The sequence below is a fragment of the Carcharhinus amblyrhynchos genome, chromosome 3 (assembly GCF_965287045.1).
Source record: "Carcharhinus amblyrhynchos chromosome 3, sCarAmb.v2.hapA, whole genome shotgun sequence".
Taxonomy (NCBI): Eukaryota; Metazoa; Chordata; class Chondrichthyes; order Carcharhiniformes; family Carcharhinidae; genus Carcharhinus; species Carcharhinus amblyrhynchos.
In genome coordinates, this window is record NC_137326.1 from 110,752,339 (window position 1) to 110,777,684 (window position 25,346).

General features: G+C 41.1%; 1 protein-coding gene across 4 annotated transcripts in view; it reads right to left on the reverse strand.

Annotated features, from left to right (window-relative positions):
* Window positions 1-25,346, reverse strand: part of fam131ab (family with sequence similarity 131 member Ab) — a 51,837-nt gene that overhangs the window by 22,996 nt on the left and 3,495 nt on the right. For 2 of the 4 annotated variants that reach the window (XM_080186464.1, XM_080186465.1), the window contains exon 2: window positions 24,128-24,267. The exons of the other annotated variants lie outside the window; for them this stretch is intronic. In XM_080186464.1, coding sequence (XP_080042590.1) covers window positions 24,128-24,267 — 140 coding nt within the window. The remainder of the gene's footprint in view (window positions 1-24,127; window positions 24,268-25,346) is intronic. 4 annotated transcript variants of the gene reach the window in all.

Below are 25,346 nucleotides of genomic sequence, written 5' to 3' on the forward strand. Positions count from 1 at the left end.
CCAGGTATATCCTGTTGACAAAAAGCAGGGCTAATTCAACCTGGCAAATTACCTTCCTATCTCGATCAACAAAAGTGATGGCAGTGCTGACAAGTGGCACTTGCACAACAATACCCTACTCACTGACTTGAATCCCCCCACTATCAAAATCTTGGAGAATCACATTTAGCAGAAGCACAACTGAACCAACCATAAGTCAGATGCTGGGAATCCTGTAGTGAATCATTCACCTCCTGACTCTCCAAAACCATCATTTACAAGACACAAGTCAGCACAGTAATGGAACACGCTCCACTTGCCTGAATGAGTTCAGTTCCAACAACACTCAAGAAGCTCAACATCATCCAGGACAAAGAGCCACCTGATTGATACCCCAACCAATTCCTTCAACATCTACTCTCTTCAACACTGACACATAATGGCAGCAATGCATAGCATATACAAGCAACTCAGCAAACTTCCTTTAGCAGCACCTTCCAGCAATCTTTATCATTTATAAGGACAAGGGCAGCAGATGTATGGGAACACCACCACCTGCAAGTTCCCCTCCAAGACACTCATCATCCTGACTTGGTAATTTATCGACTCAGTGTCACTGGGTCAAGATCCTGGAACTCCCTCCCTAACAACACTTAGGTGTACCTATACTACATAGACTGCAGTGTTCAGGAAGGCAGTTCACCACCACCATTTCAAGGGCAATTGGGAATGGGCAAGAAATACTGGCCTTGCCAATGATGCCCACAACTTGTGAAATACATTTTGAAAAAGCTGCAGGATAGTGAATGTGTCAATTATAATTTTCCAAAATTCCCAAGATTCTAGAATTATCCTGGCACATTGAAAGTAAGCAAATGTAACACCGCTAATAAGGAGAGAGGGAAAACAGGGAACTACAGACCAGTTAGAATGACATCTGTCATCAGGAGAATACTGGAATATATTATTAAGGAAGTCTTAGTAATGTATTTAGAAAATCATAATATGATCAGTCATCATTGTTTTAAAAAAAGAGAAATTGTATTTGACTTAGGTTTAGAATTTGTTGAGGATGTAACTAGTAGAATAAATAAAGGAGGACCAGTAGACGTAGTATATTTGGATTTCCAAAAGGCCACACAAACAGTTCATCCGTGAAATAAGGGATCAGTGAGTTCAGGGTAATATTTAGAAGGATGGAGGACTGATTGACAGACAGGAAACAGAGATTAGGGGAATATGGATTTTTTTATCAAGTTGTCAGACTATAACGAGGGGAATAACACAAGGATCAGAGCTGTGACCTCATTCATTTGTAATCCATATTAATTACTTAGGTAAGGAGATTGAGAGTAATTAAGTTTGTTGATAATACAAAGCTAGGTGGAAACTTAATGGGGAATTCTGATGTCTCACCCGCCACAGGAGATGTAGTGTGTGGGGTGGGGGGGAACCACCCAAAGGTGCAATGACCTCAGGCGGGATTCTCCGATTTTGGGATGAGCGTGGCTGGAGAATCCCATCCCGTAAGCTGTGTGGAGGCCACAAAGCAGCTACAAAGTGATATAGCGAGGTTAAGTGAACGGGCAATAAATTGGCAGATGAAATATAATGTGGGTAAGTGTGAGTTATTTACTTTGGTGGTAAGAATCTTTTCTGTTAAAGACTTGAGACTTCTAAATATTGATGACAGAGCAGTTTGAGTATACTTACCAAAGGAACATAGGAAATTAGTATGAAGGAACAGCAAGCAATTAGGAAGGCAATGTGTTGGCCTTATTGCAAAAAGATTGAAATACAAGATTAAGGAAGTCTTTCTGCAGTTTTCATGAGCCCACACCTTGAGTACTGTGCACACTTTTGGGCTCCATATATAAGGAAATTTGCCTTGGAGACAGTACAGTGAAGGTTCAATAGATTAGTTCCTGGAATAAGAATCCTTTGATGAGAAGCTGTGGAAATTGGGTTTATCTACTCTCTCTGAAATTAAACATGAGACATGATCTCATTGAAAAATACAAGATTCTGCAGGGGATTGGAAAGGTAGACATTGAGAGGTTGTTCCCACTGGCTGGAGAGCCTAGGAGGTGGGGGCACAATCTCAGATAGGGAGTCAATCAGTTCAGACTGAAATGTTAATTGTGAATGATCACTCCGAATTAAAATATTGCTGGCATGCCTTCCCCAGGTTGGTGAGCCTGCACATTTCAGGCAAACATACAAGATTTCACTTTCAAGACATTATTCCTATGCAATTAAATTTTGATTGCAAGCCAAGTAGGAATCAATCACAGGTTGCTTGCTTCATTCATTATAGAATCTATCAACATGAAGATGTTTAGTAACAAATGTAAATGGGTCAGAGTCTTGCACCTGGAATGAAAACTTTAGAAGTGTTGAGGAAATCATTGTTCTAATTTGATAAACTGATGTAATTGTCACAGGTTTAGGGTTGCCGTAAGAATCCAGTGGTAGGGGTCAGTACAGTATTAGTCGAGTTGGGAAAGCCAGTCTTTATTAAGACTGAAAACAGAGACAGAGAGATTTAGCAAGGAGCTGGGCAGAGTCCAGCTCCAACAGTTAAGTTGGATTAGAAGCTTTAGCAATTAAGGTAAACTTGGAAACTAGAGTTGAAGCTGCAACGAAATCTGTATAAATGTTCAAGTTGACTGAGGTAAAATATTGAAGGTTGAAGTGAGTCAAGAGACCAGGTTCATGTAACTAAGAAGAAGAAACCACAGGTGTCCTGGGATCTACTGAAGGACACACTGACATGTGTTGAACTTGTGTATCATGCCATGCCTCGACTGGTGCAACTGTTCAATAAAACTTGTTAAGTTTGCATTCTGAATTAGCTATTGTTCTTCTTGCCAGTTAGGTTAATCCTCAACAAGAACTTTCTTACTCTGGAGTTCAATGTGAATCCACATCCCAACATCTACTCACTTTACCCAAAACCATCCCAGGACTAAAATCAGACCTTTGTTCTTTTATGCAGCACAGCATCCAACTGCACAGGGAACAGTTGGTATATGCCACATGGAATGTACCAATTCACTTACATCATCTCTATGGAGATGAGGAGTTGAGTTCCAACATACGGGCCTGATTTTTTAATATATTGGGGAACTGGACCCAGCAACTGATGCATAAAATCTCTACAGAGCAGGAGGCCATTTGGCCCATCGAGTCTGCACTGACACCAATCCCACCCAGGCCCTATCCTTGTAAATCCATGTATTTACTCCATTAATCCCACTGATTAAGGGGCACTTTAGTATGGCCAGTTCATCTAACCTGCACATTTTTGGACTGTGGGAGGAAACGCATGTAGACACAGGGAAAATGTGCAAACTCTGAACAGACAGACACTCAAGGTCAGAATTGAACCCAGGTTTCTGATGCTGTGAGGCAACAATGCTAAGCACGATGCCATCACAGATCTCTGCCTACTCCAAGAGCCCTCCTACAATTTTACGCTCTAACGAACATTAATTAACAGAAGCAGGACTTTTGTACTTCAGTCAGGAGGAGGTCCCACCTTGAAGAGCTGTCGACCAATCAGATTGGTCAGTAGATCCCCAATTCCTCCAGCAACAGAGCTGCAATGGCCTGAAGAGGCACTGCATAGAACTGCCAGAGCCTAAGCCTTGGGGACCAGAGGCCCAGGTAAATGTCAGGGGTTCCAGGGTAGGGAATGTAGGGAAGGCTTCAGGAGGTCACAAGGGGGACAACTGAGGTCTTGAGAGAGAGGCAGGTAGGGAAGGGAGGTCCCGGGGTCAACGTGCCGTAAGGGGATGACATCCCCAGTCAAAAGAGGGCTCCTGATGGATGCACCCATCCCCCACCACCAGCAACCCCTCCCTCCCCACTCAATTTTGGGTTTCCACTGGAGCTGTCACCAAGCCACTCACCTCAAAGTTGAGACTGGACAGGAAACAGCGCATTGGTCACTTAAGGGCCTCAGCTGTGGCAAGGGCTGGCTTCCCCGTCCAAGGTCCTGCCTGCCCTAACATACAATTGTTGTGAGGGTGGAAACACAGAGAGAATTCCATGCAACTTCATGCTCCACACCTCAGAACCTGCCTGTGGTGGGGGGAGTATAAGATTCTGGCCCTGATTTCTTTGTACAGAACAGGCATTATTAGTGCTGTTAGTGGTGTGGTGCATCTATCAGTTTTGTACCGAAGGAAGGTACGTAAGTTCAAAGTTCTGTAGAGAAAGTGGAAGATGTGATTGGCTTTGCTGCTGTTTAGCCGATACGTTTGGTACTCTGGTGGCCTATAATGTCATCTGACAGAATGATTATGCTACCTTCCAAATTGTCGGAGACCGGGAAAGAGTTTGTATCATATTCTGCAAGTTAAGTATGTAACAAGGGCTTCTGTTCAACCCTGAGGCAATATACATTACCAGATATTGTGGATATGAAATCATACTGCAGTCCACAGGGAGCAAGGACTTGTTCATGAGCACGGCGTATGGTGCACAGTTCAAGAGAAATATCTGATAGCAAGCTAATAACACAAGTCCCCACCACCCTTATTATTGCTTTGAGCTTTGCTTACTTGTACATCATGTTCATGCTTAGGAAGTGCCCAGTGACAAGGCATGATGCTGGTGTTATTTTTCTGAGTGAGACCACATGCATCTGTTTCAAACTTCCCCACTTTTTCCCCCACTTCCAAACCCATTACAGTAGATGTATAAGAATGTCTTGGAAACAGTTACAGAGCTGTCTAATAACACAACAGAAGGAGACAAAGGGTCACCAATTGATGGCCTCCTTCTGCATTGTAAGATTCTATGAAAGAAGGCAATCAAACACCTCAATTACTATTACCAACAGGGCACCCAAAAATCACACTGTGTTAATCCATCTATTATATCAATGCAATAATTTTAATCCTAATATGTGATCATCTGTACAAGAGCATTTTGGGCCAATGTAAATAACTGGCTGGATGAATTGGGTGAAATCCTATAAAAGAAATTCTCACTCAAGTTCCTATCAGCCAGAATATATTGTGAAATATTAATTTTTGCTTTCTTGCCTTATGCTTGGAGTTCTAGACTGCATATTATTTTGTTAAAGTTAATGCTTGTCTTGTCCATTCATATAAGTTCACGTTTTCATTTCTGTTTTAAAACACATCCATTAAAATAGAGTATCAATTCTTTATCAAACATTTGCAATCAAAAAACGTTGAGTACCTTAAACACAGATTTCTAAACTACCAGAAGACCATGGGATAAGCACAAATGAAGATCATTTGGCCTCGTTAGTACAGAGTATAATACAGAGAGATTCTACAGTTCCCCAATATAGCACCTGTTTGTTTCTTTCCAATAATCCCAAGATTTTCAACTCCAGTACTCTGTTCAGAAGCTTATTCCACATATCATCATTCTTTCTTTGGAGAATAACTTCTTAGTATCAGCCTTAAATTTGCATTTTATTAGTTTGAGCCTGCAACCTACTGCTATTCACAATTTAATAATATTGCAAATTTGACTTTACCATTCTGCCATTTAACATTTTACACAGACGGTGTAAAATATTCACTATAGATTCGATAAAATAACCTTTCCAATTTTTCTCATCAAGAGTGAACAGCCAATATTAAGAATGTAGGAATAGGATTAGTTTTTCCAATACATCAGAGCTCCAACTCAGAGATCAGAGTTATGGTTCTTCTAGGAAATGCCTTCAGCAATTAAATTTGCGATTGTTCATTTATTTATCACGTCAAAATTTACATTATGATGATCAGGAAAGATGCAAGTGATTTTTGACTCCATTATAAAAGGAATCAACCCTCTCTGTGCAACAACTTGTCCAAGGGGACAAGCCATAACCAATGGAAGAAAGTGAAAATTGCACCAAGATATGTAACTGGAGACTTCTCTCTCATTGGTCAGAATTTCTTGTGACTGTCATGAGGAAATGCATCACATCTCATAACAAGTTTTGGATCGTGGTTTTAGACTGTGTCAGCTATTGCATTCAAATGTGTGCTTTCATATTGAGACAGCTGGCTTAGAGTGAATTAATTCTGACAGGTAAAATATAAACTGTCAGAACTGCAATGATTACGGCAAATTCTGATGCACTTAAAATGTAACCTCTTATCATTTCAAGAGACTCAAGTTGTGTGAGGTTATTTGCAGTAAACACCACCCTTAGTCCATACCAAATACTTTGATAAATATATTCCCTAGATAAATTGCATACTATATTGACACTGATATTTTCTCATTAAGGCAAATCCTTACTGATTTAGATTTTATGACAGTTTATTTGTGTTGCATTTGAGGGACTAAGCCTTTCAAACATTCCTATGAAGTCTCAGTGGGAAGAGTGGAGTCTTAGGCTGTTATGGTAATTTGGAACAGTTCATAAAATCACAGAATTCCTACAGTGCAAAAGGAGGACTTTCAACCCAACAGCCTATGCTGACAACAATCCCACCCAAATCCTATCCTTGTAACCCCACGTACTATTGCCCCTGACATGAAGGAGCAATTTAGCATGGCCAAGCAACCTAATCCGCATGTCTTTGGAGTGTGGCAGGAAAGCGAAGCATCCATAGGAAATCCGCACAGATACAGGAAGAACATGTAAGCTACGCACAGACAGTCACCAAGGCTGGAATTAAACCCAGATCCCTGGCGCTGTGAGGCAGCAATACTAACCACTGTGCTACCATGCCGTCCAGTTGGTCTACTGGCAATGAGGAATGCTGTGGTGAGAATACAAGTCCATTAAGAACTTTCCAGTGGTGCCTTTTTGGAGAGTAATGAAATGAATGTAAGATGAAACCTTTCATTTAAAAGTCATAAAAATTTTCATAAGAATAATGGTTGAAAGATCGGTCATTTTCTACATTCCAGAAATTTCCTTCTCTTTTTTGAGATGATAACAGATTTGCTGTGGATCTCCAGCATTCACTTTTTATTTCACAAATCCAGGTGAGACTGTTAAAGGCAGCTCCTTGAATTAGTCAGCTTCTGCCCGGCTTTCCTGCTCCACCATCCGAACTTCAGCAGAACAGCCCCAGACTCGGGAGAAATGAGCTTGAACAAAGATTAGGCAGTTTTTCCCAGTGCTCCATAGCTCTGTCTTCGAAGTTAGAGCAGACACAAAAAAGAACTTGCCTGGAAATGCAGCCTCATGTCTACTAACTGAATTTAAAACTAACTTGGCAATAGAACGTAGGTGATCATAAGTAAGCATGGCCCTGTGCAGAGTAATGCTTCCCAAACTGTTTTCCAAAATCATCCTGTTTTGACTGGGTCACCCTTTACCAGACTGTGCTTGAGCCAAGTCAGTGAACAAGCATCCCGGGCCCACTCAAACTCTCCACTAAACATGCTTTCTGATGTTAAAGGGCACTTTGGTCTCACCATCTACCCCTTGCTGTTCGGTAGATTCAATCCCTTATACTTAGGGCCATTCAGCCAGAACCTCACTGGGCTGCCTCCTCTGCAATCTGCACTGCTGCCTGCAAGAAGGGGCGCTCACAACCCCAAATATGACCTCTGTGATCCCCTTGTGTATCGGGACCCGTAATTTGGGAACCTCTGGCGTAGAGGAAGTTATGAGTTAAGAGTTGTGCTTTGCTCTGTTTTAACTTCCCTGCTGGAAATCATGTTAAATAACAGAAAAGAGCATTTCATTCATTCTATAAAAATTGATTATGAAACACCATGGGGGTGGGTGGCCAATTTGAACCTACTCATTTGAGCAGACAAGAAAAAACTTGCCCAAAACTAGTGGATTCCGTCTTTAAATATGCAAATCAAGTTCCAATGGCATCATGCAGCTCCAGTTGCTGGGAAACACTTGTGAACTTTCCCATCAGCCCAACCTGGCAACATGAGTTGAGGCCATTTTTTAAAAATGTTACTTAAACTTACTTTCCTCGCATTTTAATGAAGGAAAAAGGTGGTGGGGAGGAAAGGGGAGGGCGGGAGGGTCCTCTATGCCCCACAACAAAAATGTTTATAGCCTCCCCTGCCCCTTGTCTTTCCATCTTTCCTCCAATGACAACTCCCTCCATCTCAGTCACCTGCTGTGTGGTAGGGATAGGTCCTTCAATTATTGCATGGGGATTAGAGTACAGGTGTAAAGATGTCTTCCTGCAATTGCCAAGCGTCTTGGTGGGATCTCATCTGGAGTCTTGTGTACAGTTTTGGTCTCCTTACTGAAGGAGGAAGTGCAGCAGGAACTCAACAGACTGATTCGTGGGGTAGTGGGATTGTCCCACAAGGTGAGATTGAGGAGACTATGGGCCTTTAATCTCCAAAGTTTATAAGAATGAGAGATGATCTAACTGAAGGAAACAAAATTCTTCCAGGATTTGACAGAGTAGATGCAGGAAGGATGTTTCCCTGGTGGGCGAGGAGGTTGAAGCAGTTTATACTAGGGGACTCAGAATGAGAGGTTAAATCATTTAGGACTGAAATAGCTAGCAATCATTTCTCTCAGAGGGTGGTGAATCGCTAAAATTCTAGGCCACAGAGGGCTGTGGTGGCTCATTGAGACAGACATTGATAGATTTCTATATAGTAAAGACATCAAGGGATATGGGGATAAAGTGGGAAAATGGCATTGAGGTAGAAGATCAGCTATGAAATAGTTAAATGATGGAATAGACTGGAAGGGCTGAATGGTCTCCTTCTCCTATTTCCTATATTGCAATGTTCCCTTAAGAAGTCTCACAACACCAGGTTAAAGTCCAGCAGGTTTATTTGGTAGCACAAGCCACTAGCTTTTGGAGCACTGCTCCTTCGTCATCAGGTGCAAAGCTCTGGAGCTTGTGCTCCAGATAAACCTGTTGGACTTTAACCTGGTGTTGTGAGACCTCTTCCTGTGTTTACCCCAGTCTAATGCCGGCATCTCCACATCATGGCAATGTTCCCTGGCAGTGGTTTCAGCCACCTGATTGATTCAAACCGCCCAGCAAACAGCTGGTACTACCTGCCAGATTTCAGCAGGGTCCTGATTGGACCTCGTTCTTGCCCCAAACAACTGCTGCCCCATGTCAAAGTCAGCATTATGACATACAAAAGATTTGGATTAACTAAAACTTATAGCATAGCTAAGGAATAGCATTGGAACAATACAAAGGGTAATACAAAATTTATCATAGGATTCCTACAATGCAATTTGGCCCTTTGAGTCTTCACCTACTCTCCAACAGTGCATCTTACCAGGCCCTATCCACATATTTGCCCTGCTAATTCCCTAAACAACACACCTTGGGACAATAAGGGTCAATTTAGCATGGCCAATCCACTTAACCTGCACATCTTTGGACTATGGGAGGAAACCCATGCAAACATGGCGAGAATGTGCAAACTCAGTACTCAGTAACAGTTCCTATTCTGCATCAATGTGGACTAATAGAAGTAGAATGTGAAGTAGTTTCAACTGTAAATATTAGCAATTCACTTTAATTCCACAGAAGTATGTCACCTAGAGGTTTCATAATGCAGGAAAAACAACTCTCTGTTCCTACCTATTTAAAATATTTTAAATGCCAGTACACAAATGGCAGTGCAATCTCTTTGAAATTACCCCAGACCGAGGCTGGAATTTTACCAGCCCACCCACCACAGGAATCAGAGCGGTTAAGGGGCGGAGCATGGAAAGGTCTGTTAATCTTGAGTCGGATTTCAGTTTTTGGGATGAAGAGGCCATACAATCTCACCCCTATGTCAATACTGCTTCACATTACTAAAACTGAACTGTCAGACAAAGTAAATGTGCGTTATAACAATTCTATCAAGTCTGGAATGCACGTTGAAAGCTTTACATTTTAACTTTAGGCAATATAGTCAACATGTTACTGGACTATTAATTCAGAGATTGAGCTTGAATCCCACAATAGCAGCCTGAGTTCAAGTTTTTAAAAATTGATATGGTATCAGTAAAAGTCACCAGGAAGCTGTTGGATTATCATAAAACGTAAACTCATTTATAGAATCCCTACACTGCAGAAGGAAGCCATTTGGCCCATCGAGCCTGCACTAACCACAATCCCACCCAGGCCCTATCCCCGTAACCCCACATATTTACCCTGCTAATCCCTGTCACTAAGAGGCAATTTAGCATGGCCAATCCACCTAACTTGCACATCTTTGGACGGTGGGACGAAACCGGAGCACCCAGAGGAAAGCCACACAGACGCAGGAAGAATGTGCAAACTCCACACAGACACTGACCCAAAACCAGAATTGAACCAGGTCCCTGGCGCTATGAGGCAGCAGCGCTAACTACTGTGCCACCGTACTGATTAACTGATGTCCTTTAGGGAAGTCAAATTGCTGTATTTACCCAGTCTGACAATTATATGTGACAATAATGTGGTTCACTCTTAACTGCCCTCCGAAGGCACTACTTTGTATCAAGCCGTTACAGACTGCAGTGAGGAGACGCTTTACGGAAGACCCACCATCTTCTCCTCAGGACAAGTAAAGATGGATCATATGATGCTGGCCTTGGCAGAGGCATGCAGATTCAAGAATTAAAATTATAACTCAAAAGGGTTTATTTTAACCTAAATACTGATAAGCCACATTTGAACTATTTCTCTCACAAATTCGGCATTGTGCCTTCAAAAGAATATTTGACGAATTGAATAAGATTCTGAGAAAGAGTGACAAGGATACTAAACCATGAAGATGAAGAATTGAACTTGTTCTCAAAGGAGGATCTATTGATCTTGTTAAAATGCTGAAATGCGTGACAGAATGTAGATACAATGTTATTTAAACTGAGTAGAAAACTAGAGTATGCGGGCATAAAATTAACCTCCTTATTTTTTTCTATAAATTCTTGGGATATGTTAAACAGTTTCCAATTAAGATCAGTTAATTCTATGATGATTAACTACTTTGAAATGGAATTGGTTTAACATCTGCCTTGGTACAAGGATTGAAGATTACATGGCTCAGGAGAGGATTACAAGAGGAAATACTCCATGCCTGGAATGCTGGAACCAAAGATGTTTCTTTTCCCTATTGCAACAGGTCAAAATGGAATTTTTTTCACCATAATGTCCCTTTGATATTCTGCAGTGTTACTAGACAAACTCACTGGGTTAAACGCACAACATGGGAGGTTGTCCTGAAAAGTTTAAATGTGTTTTCCAGATTATATAAAAATGGTGCAAGCTGTATATGATCTTTTGGAAGTAACTTTCATATTTTGTTTTATGTTCATTACTGGGAGATGCACAACAGGTTTTCAGTCTGTTACTGCCTTGGTGCAGACAAGCTCAGGGAGGTGGTATTATCGCAACTCTATTCATCCAGAAACTCAGTGAATGTTCTGGGGACCTGGATCCAAATCCCACCACAGCAAATGCTGGAATTTGAATTCAATAAAAAATAATCTGGGATTAAGAATCTCCTGATGACCAACTATTGTCGATTGTCGGAAAAACCCATCCAGTTTACTAATGTCCTTTAGGGAGAGAAATCTGTCATCCTTGTCTGATCTAATGTGACTCCAGAGCCACAGCAACATGACTGACTCTCAACTGCCCTCAGGCAACTAGGGGTGGGCAATAATTGCTGGCCAGCCAGCGAAGCCCATATGCCATGAATGAATTTTTTAAAAATGAAAAATTACAAAATTACATGATTGTGCCCAGTTGTGCCTCCAGAACTAATCCCACCACAAACAGTAGGATCAGGAGGGCTGGGACCTGTTTAGCATGGGGCTGGGGACATCTCAGGCAGTCAAAGCTTCTGGGAATGCCTACTTCTCACTCATGTCTGAGTAGGGTAGTCAGAAACCTCTCTAGCCCACAATGGCAGTCCTCACTTACACCTTGTTACTTTTGCTGTACTGACTTCCAAAATAACTCTAAAGGTTTTTGGGAGGTCAGGGATATGGAAATGGTCAGCGATGGGAGTTTTCTTCATGGAGACAGGTGGACAGAGGTTTCAAATTTTGAAAAAAACCTGCTGTTATTGACAGCGCAGGTTGGATCAGCATATCTGGGCCTTCACACTCATTCTGGAACTGCAGTGTGAACCTATTAAGAGGGTCATTGAATTTCAAAGATATTTTACTGGTTATAAATATGGAAGTCCATTTTGTAAGAGGGACTAATAACACAGCTACATCAATCTAATTTCATAATAACTTTGCCTAGGCTGAGTGTATTTGTACTGCATTTTTCTTATAAGGTTATTAGTATCATGAGAGTGATTCTTTCACATTGGTGATTGGTAATGCCAGGCTCTGAGGAATGTGCTAATTTAAAGTCACCTCCAATGGTTCAGGAAGGCAGAACCAATGAACAAGCAGGTTCATTCAACTCCTTTTGAGAAAATTCTTCAAAAACCAAAAGGTAAAATTGGAAAACAAAGTTTAGTTTTTAATGTGTCACCACCTAGTGACCATTTCTACCAGTGACAGAAGCCATGAAAGAATATGGCCTTCAACCTCCATGCACAAGGGTAAAGTATTTCCACCCTGGAGGCTGTTGAACCTTTAAAGGGCTGTCAAAAGTTATTAGAACCAAGACAAGCGAAGCACAAATGAAAGGAAATGGCATAGATAATAATGACTTTCAATCACATTATTGGATGGAACATTTTGTAACCAGATTGCACGGGGGAAACTGGATGAGTATTCCCACCCTGTGTCACTGGGGTCAAATCTACAAATCCATAACTCGCCTATGTGATGTATACAGTCTAGACAGATTGGGAGCAGCAGCAGCCAGGAACAAAATAGATAAATAACAATACATTATGAATGTTGAATGAAAAAAAATAGTCAATAATAGCTGATACTGATCAGCTCAAATGATTGCTTTGGTTACAAAAATACTATTTGTGACAGTTACAAATTCTCGATTTAATTTAAATGTGTTTTCAGTAGAATAGCAGAGAAAGTGCATCATTATTGAACATAAGAGCTGACGTTTTGAGTCCAGACAACCCTCAAAGACTCAAAATGTCAGCTCTTTTCTTTCCTTACAGATGCTGTCAGATCGGCTGAGATTTTCCAGCATTTTCTCTTTTGGTTTCAGATTCCAGCATCCGCAGTAATTTGCTTATATTCATTATCAAACATGTTGTCTTCATGTACTAACAGTTATTTCTAGGCTACAGAGCATGTTTTAATTGGATTGACAAATAAAGCTTTTTCCACATGTTCAGGTAATCCCTATCAGCTGTATCTATTTCTAGCCAAAAAAGGGATTCTAAGCTCCATTTTATAGTAACTTATTCCCACCTCCTAATAATTCATGCGATATTAAATACTGGGCATTATCCTCCATAATGTTCAACAAGAATGTAGCATATAAAGTGGTAGAACTAAAACGAGCAGTGTCACACAGCTTACATTACATATTTCCTATGTAAGAAAGGATTTCAATAGACCAAACCACCAGCTCTGAAATTCATTGCTTTTACTTTTAACAGCACAACTAGAATATAACAGGAGGACACCACATGTAATAGACCTCGAGGAACTTATTTCACATCAGGAAACAATATTTGATTTCTTCAAGCGGTGGGATTGAAGAGGCTTAGGAACTGAATATTGGAGGAGAGATCAATACCATATTATATAACCTGTGCAATATATTAAGCCAATGCCCACAGAATCACATCCACAACCAGCTAAAAGTTCACAACATAAAGCAACATAACATATTACATTTGTGTAGCAATGCTGTGAGTATTTATTACAATCAAGTACATATATTTTAGGTAGAGGTCCTGCATTGGGTACAATCAGAAAATTGGACCTCTGGTATGTTTGAAATTTCATGGATAGGTTACCCTTCAAGTTTACACTAAAATTAATTAGCATAATCACAAATGCAAAATTATTCATAGGATCATAGAATCCTGATAGTGCAGAAGGAGGCCATTCGGCTCATTGAATCTGCACCGACAGCAATCACATCCAGGCCCTATCGCTGTAACCCATTATATTTCCCTGACACCAAGGGGCAATTTAGCTTGGCCAATGAACCTAACCTGCACGTAATGAACCAGTGCAACTGGCCAGTGTAATAGGATGCAATTTTTTTTTAACTAAAGATATATTTTGATATGATTGGGTGCAGTTTTATTAATACAGTTAAAAAAGGTTTACCACCAAAGATAAATATTCACAGAACTCCATATCTGAATCCTCCACTCCTGCCACAGTACTGAATGGCTCTTATCGTAATCACAAATGACATCCTGCATGACTGAGAAAAGGTAAACTACTCCAGCTCGTCCTTCTCAACCTGTATGCAGTTTTTCACAAGGCGGCCCAATCTTGGCTTCTCCAATGCCTCTCTACCATCATTCAGCTAGCTGGGATCGCGCACTCACCTGCTTTCACTCCTATTAGAGAATCACATACAATGGTTTCTCCTCCAGCTCTCTAGCTGTTACCTCTGGTCTCTCCCAAGGATATACAGCACAGAGAGGAAACCCTTCAACTGGATGAACCTGAGAGATGAGCAAAAGCTTACGTCGGAATTCCAAATTACTGATTATTAAGTAGTGACAATAAGAAAAGTCAAGATATTTTGTTAGGAGATTTAATGCACTATGCGGAAGGGTCTGCAGAAGGATCTAGATAGGCTGGGCGAATGGGCCAGGAAATGGCAAATGGAATTTAATGTTGGCAAGTGTGAGGTGGTCCACTTTGGTAGGAAGAATGGTAGGAAGGACTATTACTTACGTGGCGAAAAACTGCAGCAGGCGACGGTGCAGAGGGACCTCGGGGTCCTTGTGCATGAGTCGCAAAAACCCAGCTTGCAGGTGCAGCAGGTGGTCAGGAAGGCGAATGGGATGCTGGCCTTCATAGCGAGGGGGATTGAATATAAAAGTAGGGAGGTCTTGCTGCAGCTGTATAGGGCATTGGTGAGGCCGCAGCTGGAGTACTGTGTGCAGTTTTGGGCGCCGCACCTGCGCAAGGATATTTTGGCCCTGGAGGGAGTGCAGAGGAGGTTTACTAGGCTGATACCGGAGTTGAGGGGATTGAGCTATGAGGAGAGGCTGAATAAACTAGGCTTGTACTCGTTAGAGTTTAGAAGAATGAGGGGAGATCTCATTGAGACGTATAAGATGATGAATGGGATGGATAGGATAGAGGTGGAGAGACTCTTCCCGCTCAAAAAAGACACTAGGACTAGGGGGCACAGCCTCAAGATAAAGGGGAGGCGGTTTAGAACGGAGTTGAGGAGGAACTTCTTCACTCAAAGGGTGGTGAATCTCTGGAATTCTCTGCCCGTTGAAGTGGTGGAGGCTGCCTCGCTAAATATTTTTAAGAAGCGGGTTGATGGGTTCTTGATAAGAGAGGGGATTAAGGGTTATGGGGAGAGGGCGGGAAAGTGGAACTGAGCCACAACAGATCAGCCATGATCTTATTGAATGGCGGGGCAGGCTCGAAGGGCTAGATGGCCTACTCCTGCTCCTATTTCTTATGTTCTTATGTAATAAACTGAAGGGATCAACAGCATAAAACCAGTCCTTACTAGTTGGTAATTTACAATCATTTGGTAATCTTGCTCCCAAAGTTTGTACAAAAAGAAAGGCCAAATGGAAATGGTTGCAGGTATGCCTTCATGTTTCACTGTCATTGAAAGCTGCATGGTATTGGATCGATGTTATACTTCATCTGGGCCACTAATATAGGCAAGTCAGCATGGATCAGCACTGGCCCCAAGACCAATAAATGGAGACAGCTAACAGCAGGAACAGCATCTTGCTGTAAAACCATCTGCTAAATCCAGATGATGGGCAATACGGAAAAAAAATGACACCCAGTTGGCGCTTACGCTGGGAGCAATGTATAGAACCCTGCACAAACCTTGTGAGGAATGGACAATAATTACCATCCAACTGGTGGAGGGGTGGGGTAAAGTTAGATTGCATCAAGAATCAGCCCCTTCCACTTCCTAATCTCCAGATTGTTCTGGGTGTTCTACATGAGCAAATGAAATTGAAAGTGCCGCAGTCAATGGTGTTTGCAGATGAGAATGAGCAATGTGGTGGGAATGATGAGAACATGACTAAGTATCCAGAGAACTGGAGGAAAGCACTGGGAGACAGGGGTTGGCAGGGACAGCACTGAGCACAGTGGTTAGCATGCTGCCTCACAGTGCCAGGGACCCGAGTTCAATTTCCAGCTTGGGTCGCTGAGTTTGCATGTTCTCCCTGTGTCTGCGTGGGCTTCCTCTGGATGCTCCGGTTTCCTCCCATACTCCAAAGATGTGCAGGTTAGATGGATTAGCCATGTTACATTCCCCCTTAGTCTCACAAGATATGCAGCTTAGATGATGTCATGGTAAATGTGAGGGGCTACAGGGATTTTGTGGGTGAAAGGGCCTGTGCTGGATGCTCTGTCAGAGAGTCAGTACAGACATTATGGGCTGAATGGCTTTCTTCTGCACTGTAGGGATTCTATGCTTAATGAAGATCAATAGACCAAATCCCAATTTATAGACTGTCAGTTTGAGATTAGGGAGGAGGGTCAGAGTGAAGGTGTAAGGTTAGGGTGGAGACTTGGAGAATGCGAGTCGTTTCAAATACCTGGGGTCAACAGTAGCAGAAGCTGCGAGTATGGAAATGGAATTTAAACAACAGGTTAGCTCTGGTTGGAGTAGCTGGAAGAAGTGCACTGGAGTGGTATGATAGAAAAGTATCGCTGAAACTGAAAGGAAGGCCAGGACTTTCTGCTCCAATTCCCGCACAAAGTCAGTGGACCTTTGGCTGGTGTGGGGCTGGAAACTCCTGGCCAAAGAATCCACAAGACAATGAGTGATGTCACCATGTTACAGGGCAGAAAGATGGACAAGATTAAGAAGACAGGAACAATAATGGATACTAATGAGAGGAGGAAAGGACAAAATGAGGAACCAGCTCCTCTGGGAAAATGGGGGAGCATTAAAGAGACTGCAATAGTTTGGTTACCTGTTACAGAGAGGGAGGAAATGTGAAGAGGCGAGTAATGGAAATGGGACTGCCTAGGAGAAAGAGAACAGGAAGACCTAGGACCAGATGGAACAATGTGGTGGCAAGAAACTTAAATACAATAGGATTGGAAGAGGAATGAGTGACTGACAGGAGGAGACATAAGACCAACATTATGATGAACCCAAGTCAAATAGTTGCAGTCAAGAGAAGTTCCACTTGATCTGGGGGCACAGTGACACTGTGGCTCAATAAAGAATAGAATCATAATCCATTCTTCATGGCAAGCAAGCCTCATTTCAATATTACAGTATAGCTCCATGTCTGAATGCATAGATACACATGCAGAAAAATATAGGGACACTGTAAATATTTCCTGTGATTCCAGCAGAAATTCACCAGATGTCAACAGAACTACTAGTAAAAAAAACTATGCTACTCCCAAAGGTTTATAATAATCAAAATTATTGTGTAATAGTTTGTTTGGCAAGCGTTCTTTTGAATAATTAAACCCAAACCATTAATTAAATCATGAATTTGTAATCACAATCAATTCCAAACTAAAAGCAATCCTATAAGGACACATTAATCGATTTAACACTCTTATTTTTCCAATCTATGAGATTAATGCCCAATAGTGCACAAGGATATTTTGGCCTTGGAGGGAGTGCAGAGGAGGTTCACTAGACTGATACCAGAGATGAGGGGGTTGGACTATGAAGACAGACTAAATAGACTGGGTCTGTACTCGTTGGAATTTAGAAGGATGAGGGGGGATCTTATAGAGACGTATAAGATAATGAAAGGGATGGATAGGGTAGAGGTAGAGAGATTCTTCCCACTTAGAAAGGATAGCAGGACTAGACGGCACAGCCTCAAGATAAGGGGGGGGGAGCAGTTTAGATCAGAGTTGAGGAGGAACTTCTTCACTCAAAGGGTGGTGAATCTCTGGAATTCTCTGCCCGTTGAAGTGGTGGAGGCTACCTCACTAAATATATTTTATATTTAGATAGGTTTTTGATAGACAAGGGAATTAAGGGTTATGGGAAGAAAGCGGGAAAGTGGAACTGATCCACTTCAGATCAGCCATGACCTTGTTGAATGGCAGGGCAGGCTCGAAGGGCTAGATGGCCTACTCCTGCTCCTATTTCTTATGTTCTTAGTTAATGGTGCAAAGACTATGTAAGGCTATGTATGTTATGAAGCCTCAATGGCTTGGTAAATATTACTATAAATCCACACTTACCTCACACGTAAATTTTGAAGGAATTATTAATATTCATGCATAAACATGGGTTCGGATTTTAGCATCAACCCTCAGATTATATCATTTTCTTTGGAACTTCAGTCCAGATCTTCATCAGTTACAATGATAATTTAGGATTGTACTACACATTCAATGCAGTAAAAACATTCCAATGTGCTTTCCAGAAATGCCTGAATTGTCAGACAAAATCTGACACCAAGTAACATAGAAATGACCAACAGTGGGGTCAAAGAGATAGGTTTTAAGCAGTGACTTAAAGACGGAGAGAGATAGAGACAGAGATGGTCAGGGAGAGAATTCCAGAATTTAGGGCCCAACAACTACAGGAGCAGCAACCAATGGTGGGCGAGTGAAAATCAAGGATGTGCAAGAGGTCATAATTAGAAGAATACAGGAATCTCAGAGGGTCATCACATTAAGGAAGTTTTTTTTAAACTCGTTCATGGGATGTGGATGTCACTGTCAAGGCCATTATTACCGATCCCTAAGTGCCCTTAAGAAGATGCTGCCAAGCTGTCTTCTTGAATGGTTGCAGTCCATGTGGTGTAGGTACACCCACAGTGCAGTCAGGAAGGGAATTCCAGTGTTTTGACCCAGCAATAGCAGTGATATTGTTTCAAGTCCAGATAGTGTGTGGCTTGAGGGGAATGTGAAGCAGGCTGTGTTCCCATACAACAGTCGTCCTTACCCTTCTCGGTGGTGGAGGTCGCTGGTTTAAAGTTAAAGTTTATTTATTAGCCACAAGTAGACTTACATTAACATTGCAATGAAGTTACTGTGAAAATCTCCTCGTCAGCACACTCCAGGACCTGGACGGGTACAGTGATGGAGAATTTAGCATGGCCAATGCACCTAACCAGCACGTCTTTCGTACCACAGGAGGAAACTAGAGCACCTTGAGGAAACACAAGGGGAGAATGTGCAGACTCCACATGGAAGTGACCCAAGCCAGGAATTGAACCCAGGTCCCTGATGTTGTGAGGCAGCAGTGCTAACCACTGTGCCACCATAGTTGCTGCAATGTATCTTGTAGATCGTACATGTTGCTGCAACTCTGCATCGATGGTGGAGGGAGTGAATGTTCAAGATGGCAACTGGGTTGATAATTTACTGGGCTGCTTTGTTCTGGGTTATGTCAAGCTTCTTGAATATTGATACAAAAATAGGGATGGATTTGAACACAAGAATTTTTAAATGGAGTCATAGCTAGATCAGAAGTAAAGGTAGGTCAGCTAGCACATTGAGCCTGATACAACGTCCAAATTCTGAGATTGCATATGTGTAATACAATAAAATAAAAGGACAGAGATACTGCTCATTACTTTATAGGAAATGGTTGAATACAAGGAATGCTTATTTTTAAACCTCGTGCCACGTAACGCAACATAATGCAGAAAAGTTTAAAACATATAGCACAAAACATCTTACAACAACAATATCACTGTCAAATTGATATTATTTCCATATTAGTTATTTGTAATTCTTTGTTCCAGCAATATCACCAAACTAAAGGTTTAAAAGATAAAATTAACAGTATGAAAGCAACCTCTAACTAAGCCAAACCTAGCCATGTATCTGTAAGAATCTTGAACACAAGTCTTAGGCTGTTTTTCAGCTACAGAAAGCCGCAGCACTCAAGATTCAAATGAAAATGCTGGGCAGACAACTGCTCTCGTTAATACCTGATCAATGCAGATAAGCCACCTACCAGAAATTAGTTAAGACTAAAAAAAGCACTTCCAAAACAAAGAGATCGCCATCAAACAAGACACACTCTATATTCATTTGCATCAAAACTATTTCATAATATGCCATGTCTTTCACTACAATTTCACGGTAACCAGAAACTATGGACTGATTTCTCCCATTGACTAAAAACACACATTTAATTCTGAAAGGCTTCAACTAAATAGCAGTAGCTTCCTTTTTGCAATGTAAAACTGAATGAGAGAAGATCACACTTTGAAAACAAACTAATCTAAAACCTACTGTTTTAAAACATAATCCAGTATTGGTGCTTATATTACATGAGCTAATGCAGTTGTGATGCTCCACAAATAGTTGTTTAAGGAGCCGCCCAGTGGTTAAACCACAAACGGCAGAACAGTTCTTTCACTGTACACAGAAAGGCCCAGTAGACAGTAGTTAGCACTGCTGACCCACTGCTGTAGCAAACAGCATACATGGATCTTAGGTGAAGAGAGGATGGGACTCATTTACATTCCACTCTACCATGGGCTCTTGATAAAACAGTCTACCAACATTCAGTGTTTCAGTTTGCACATCTGTGCAAGGTGCCAGCACGCACAGAACCGTAATTTATCAAAGGTTACTAGCTGCAGAAGAATAAATAATAATTGTGAAAAGAAAGAAATCATAGACTCCCTACAGTGCAGGAGGTCATTTGGCCCATTAAGTCTGCACCAACACTGACACAGTATCCCACCCAGGCCCTATTGCTGCAACCCTACAAATCCCCCTAAACTGCCCTCCTTGGGACACTAAGGGGTAATTTAGCATGGCCAATCTACCTAACCTGCACGTTGTTGGACAGTGGGTGCAACCAGAGCACCTGGAGGAAACCCACGCAGACATGGGAAGAACATGCAAACTCCACATTGACTGTCACCCAAGGCTGGAATTGAATGTGGGGCCCTGATGCTGTGAGATGGCAGTGTTCACCTCTGTGCCACCCAATAATTTAGCCTGCTGGATGTTGCATTCAACATTTTTTTCATCTCTGTTTGACTTGCATTTTCTTCATTATTACCCATCAGTACAATCCTGGTTCTAATAATTTCCTGACAATACATAATAGTAGGCTCAATTCAAAGATTTTCTAAATCAAAGCTGTTATGTAAAATATCTACTTTTAAATATAATATTATTTCTATTTTGTCAGTAAAATGTATTATTTTCTGGAGATGTTTATGATTAATCAATTCCTGGTATTTGTACAGAGATTATGTAAAATAAAATTGTAAAAATCTCAAGTTGCTTCTGCATGCAATTCACCAACAATTAAAAATATTCAGTGCTTGTTTACTCGGTGGTTCATCTGCAAGAAGCAGTCCCAATGGATGTTTTACACACTAGTCATACTCCCCTAGGCTTTCATTATATTTCAAAGTCTCATTCAGCTAGGAGCTAGGCAATTCAGATAAGTTAATTACCATGATCAGATAGAAAAAGAAAGATTTCATGATTTACTGTGCTATATTGTATCTTTGCATTATGGCCAGCTGAGATATAATGGGATATTCACCCTCCTTTAACCCTTATAGTGTTGCCATCTCCAAGGAATCTGTATGCCCTGAACAATTTTAAGCTTGTCACTTCACACTCTGCAAAGTTCAAGAATTACATAGTAATGTGTTACTGTATGAATAAAACATTAAACCTCAAAACTACAAATATACGCACATTGCTTCTGCACTGTCTTCTTCCTCATTGGCTTTATTGTCCCTTAGCTATTTTGGCTTACTATTAGAAATTATAAAGTTAAGTATTTTCCTCATCTCCACCAATCCATATTGGTTAAGTGCACGTCTAATGTTAAGGTCTGTTAACTGGCCATGAAATGTAATAACAAACTTAAATATGCTAAGATTTTACGGTGAAACCTATTTTTTGCCCAATTAACTCCAGGAAAGAAAACTGTGCATTGCATTGAAGAGCCAGCTGAAACAAGGGGTATAATTTTCACCCTGATTAACTGGGAAACTAAACAGATAGAACAAATTGCCTGCCTATTTTAGAACTATAATAAAATTGAACGATTGGTCTGCTTCTATAATGTGCAGGTTTTATCCAAGAGGTGAAAACAAAAATTATGCCAATTTATCTGAGCACCAAAATGGACAACCTTAAAACAGCTACTGTGATTGGTGTGGGAAACAGATAAATATCGCAATTCAGTACAACAGTTAATGTACCTTTTTGAGACTGGGGCTAAAATACATTGGTTCAAAACTTCCTGTCAGTCAAACTGATGGCATTCTTTGTTATTAACGTTCAAATACAACATCAATACAGGTTCTGCCATCACTTTCGCAAAAAAGGCATCTCCTTGCCTGAGTCCCCACTCGGATGCATTAAGTGTTGTGAAGTTCCTGTAATTGCAGTGATAAAAAGTAAACTTGTCGCAGAAAAAGTTGGCATTTCAAGTTTAAGTAGACTTTTAAAAAGACGATGGCCGTTAATTACTGAATGAACTGTAATAAAAGTATAGTCTCATGTCTTCAGGTTTTAATAGTTGGGAGTTTTCTTTATCATTAATTCTTAGAATTAATTCTTTCTTTATCTCTCCGTACCTTATTTTGCAATGTATTTATCATTCTAATTTACATTCTCTTGCTCAGATCCTGTGCTGTTAATTTCACAATCATTCATACTGATTGGTTAAGGTGATACAGATTTTCTTACCCTGTTCACTCAGATCCCAGATGCCCTGTAGAAGGCACTAAGCAATTTCCAACCTATATTCGCAACAAGTTGCCATGCAAAATATCATTGAAATTAAACAGGTGCCATTCACTGGGCCGCCATTGCAATTTTTGTGCCATTGTTGCAATAGATTAGATGAAGCCTCATACTGTGCCCTGTGACGAGGTTTTTTTTTATTGGTCACAAGTACGTTTACATTAACACTGCAATGAAGTTACTGTGAAAATCCCCTAGGCACCACACTACAGCACCTGTTTGGATACACTGAGGGAGAATTTAGCATGACCAATGTTAGGCTCTTGATTAATATGGGGTTATGATTGAATGGCAGAGCAGACTCAATGGGCCAAGTGGCCTAAATCTGCTCCTCTATCTTATGGTCTTATGACTGTGGGAGGAAACCAGAACACCCCCAAACAGATACAGGGAGAACATGCAGACTCCACACTGACCCAAGCCCTGATCCTTGGTGCTGTGAGGCAACAGTGCTAACCACTGTGACACCGTGCCGACAACAATGAAAACCTAATATAGGTTTGCGTTGCCTTTTCCAGGACTTCTCTGATCAGCACAAACACCATCAAAATGTTTGTTTGATTGGGAATTTCAAAAGTGGAAGGATCACAACAGAAAAAATGTATATCATCCATTTTAAGCAGCGTATTAATTTCATTACCATGTTACGTTACTAAAGGGAATAAATCCCTGCTGAATATGATCAATAGTATTTTCTTTATGGTTATGTATTACGCTTATAAAATGAAAAATTAAATAATAATCATATTAAAAAGAGCAACCTTGAATGAAATGAATCACTTGTTAGCTGGGGTGCTCTGCGGGGTTCTGAGGGCATAAGTAAACTTTTTTGTTCATTTAAAACAATAGATAATAAGCTTTTGCAATTGTAGAATTTTAATTATGGAACAAAAAATATGTTTGGAGCCCAAGTAGTTAGGATAAGATCAACTATACTTCTGTCTCACAATAAAAATTGCTGAGGTACATGATGGTGTTAGTCCTAAAGTAAAAGATAGGTGAGAAATAGTTGGGAGCAATTATGTGAAGGTTTATTAGGTTGACTAAAACTGCACTTTCAGCTAATAAAACTGAAACTAATAAAGGGAAAATTTTGAGAAGATGGCTCTCCTTTCTAGGAAACAGAATACCTGACTAACTCATGCCATTCTCAAATGCCAGTCCACACATCCCAACAGAAATCAAACTAGAAAGCAGATCAATAGCAAATCTCACTTAGTTAAAACGCTTGCATTTTAACATTTGAAAAAGATTTAAACCCCAGCTAATTTCCCTGACTCCCCCCCGCCCCAGCCCCAGGAGAATCAATAATTTCTGCCATTTATTGGGGGATTCGCGGATTTGTCAGACAGACGTTTAAAATCTGTATCACTTGTACTACAATCATGTCTTTATCATTACTTTTTTTTTAGCTCTATAAGTGCACATCCAAAAGGGAAAAAGCAGCACCTCAGCAGTCTCCGGGCTGTCTACTGATGTCTGGTGTGCTAGCCTTCGCACTAGAGAAGTCGTAGTGTTTCCCAGTGGGAAGAGAGCTGCAGCTGACTTCACTTCCTTCCACTCCACACGTAAGGTAGTATCAACTGCCACTGTGAAAGACAGAATGCAACACTACATTCATCCAGGAAATGTTTAGCACAGCGGAAATACACAACTAATTTTTTTTAGTGTTTCCCCGATTCTTCCATTCTTAATATAACCCCCTAAGCCACCAACAAGTTCCAAATTTTTAAGACTATAACAGGTCGAAATCATACGTCTTTCCAATAAAGCCTAAGAAACCGGCGCTGTTTTGTGTGTGTGTGCGTGTGTTCCAGTCCTAGTGCCTTGTCAATTAATTCGATGTATTTGAATCAATTTGTTTGTAAAACAGGGGGAGATATCGCAACATATCCTCTGGCTCTGTGCGCACAGGTTTAAACAGCGCTGCTGGCTCGCCCTCTCCCAAAACACAATAGCATGCTGAGATTCAGGGCAGATTAGCACAATACCGGAGCACGGCAATGCAGGTTGCCAAGGAAACCAATCGATTTGCAATTTTATTCGCAACTGCCACACAGGCGAGGTATGAAGGAAGCAGGGGGGCGGGGGGAGCCAGCAGACAATCTCGACATGCAGGGTCTGCATGCCCGGAGTAAGGTCTAATTGCGATTTCGTGCCCACACGATGCGTTAGAAACAACACTTTGGGCACAGGACCATATACATGCTTGGAATTACGCACGTAATATTTAATAATTAATCACGGCTATTCCCCCGACAACGTGTTGACACTGCTGGCCTGATGTTTGCTTTCCCTGTCTGCATCCAAAAGAGGTGCCCTGTGCTGTGTACTGTGAGGCCAATTAACACGGTCGAAAAAAAACACCACCGATTTGTTATTAAATATATTTGTACAACTGGAAGCCTAAACAAATCAAACAAATCCCATCTTCAATGGATTTTACCAGTGGTTTACTTACCTTGTATCTTAAATGCACATATCAGTTGATGTTTATGTGACACCCCCCCAGCCCCATTGCTGCTTAGCAAAGTGTCAATGAAAGATAGAGGGAGAATGTCAAAGTGAAGATGGTTTCAACACATTTTCATTAGTTATCCAGATGAACCCATTATCACTGTTTACTAAAATAAAACTCCACGCTGGTCCAATCTACAGTAAACAAATG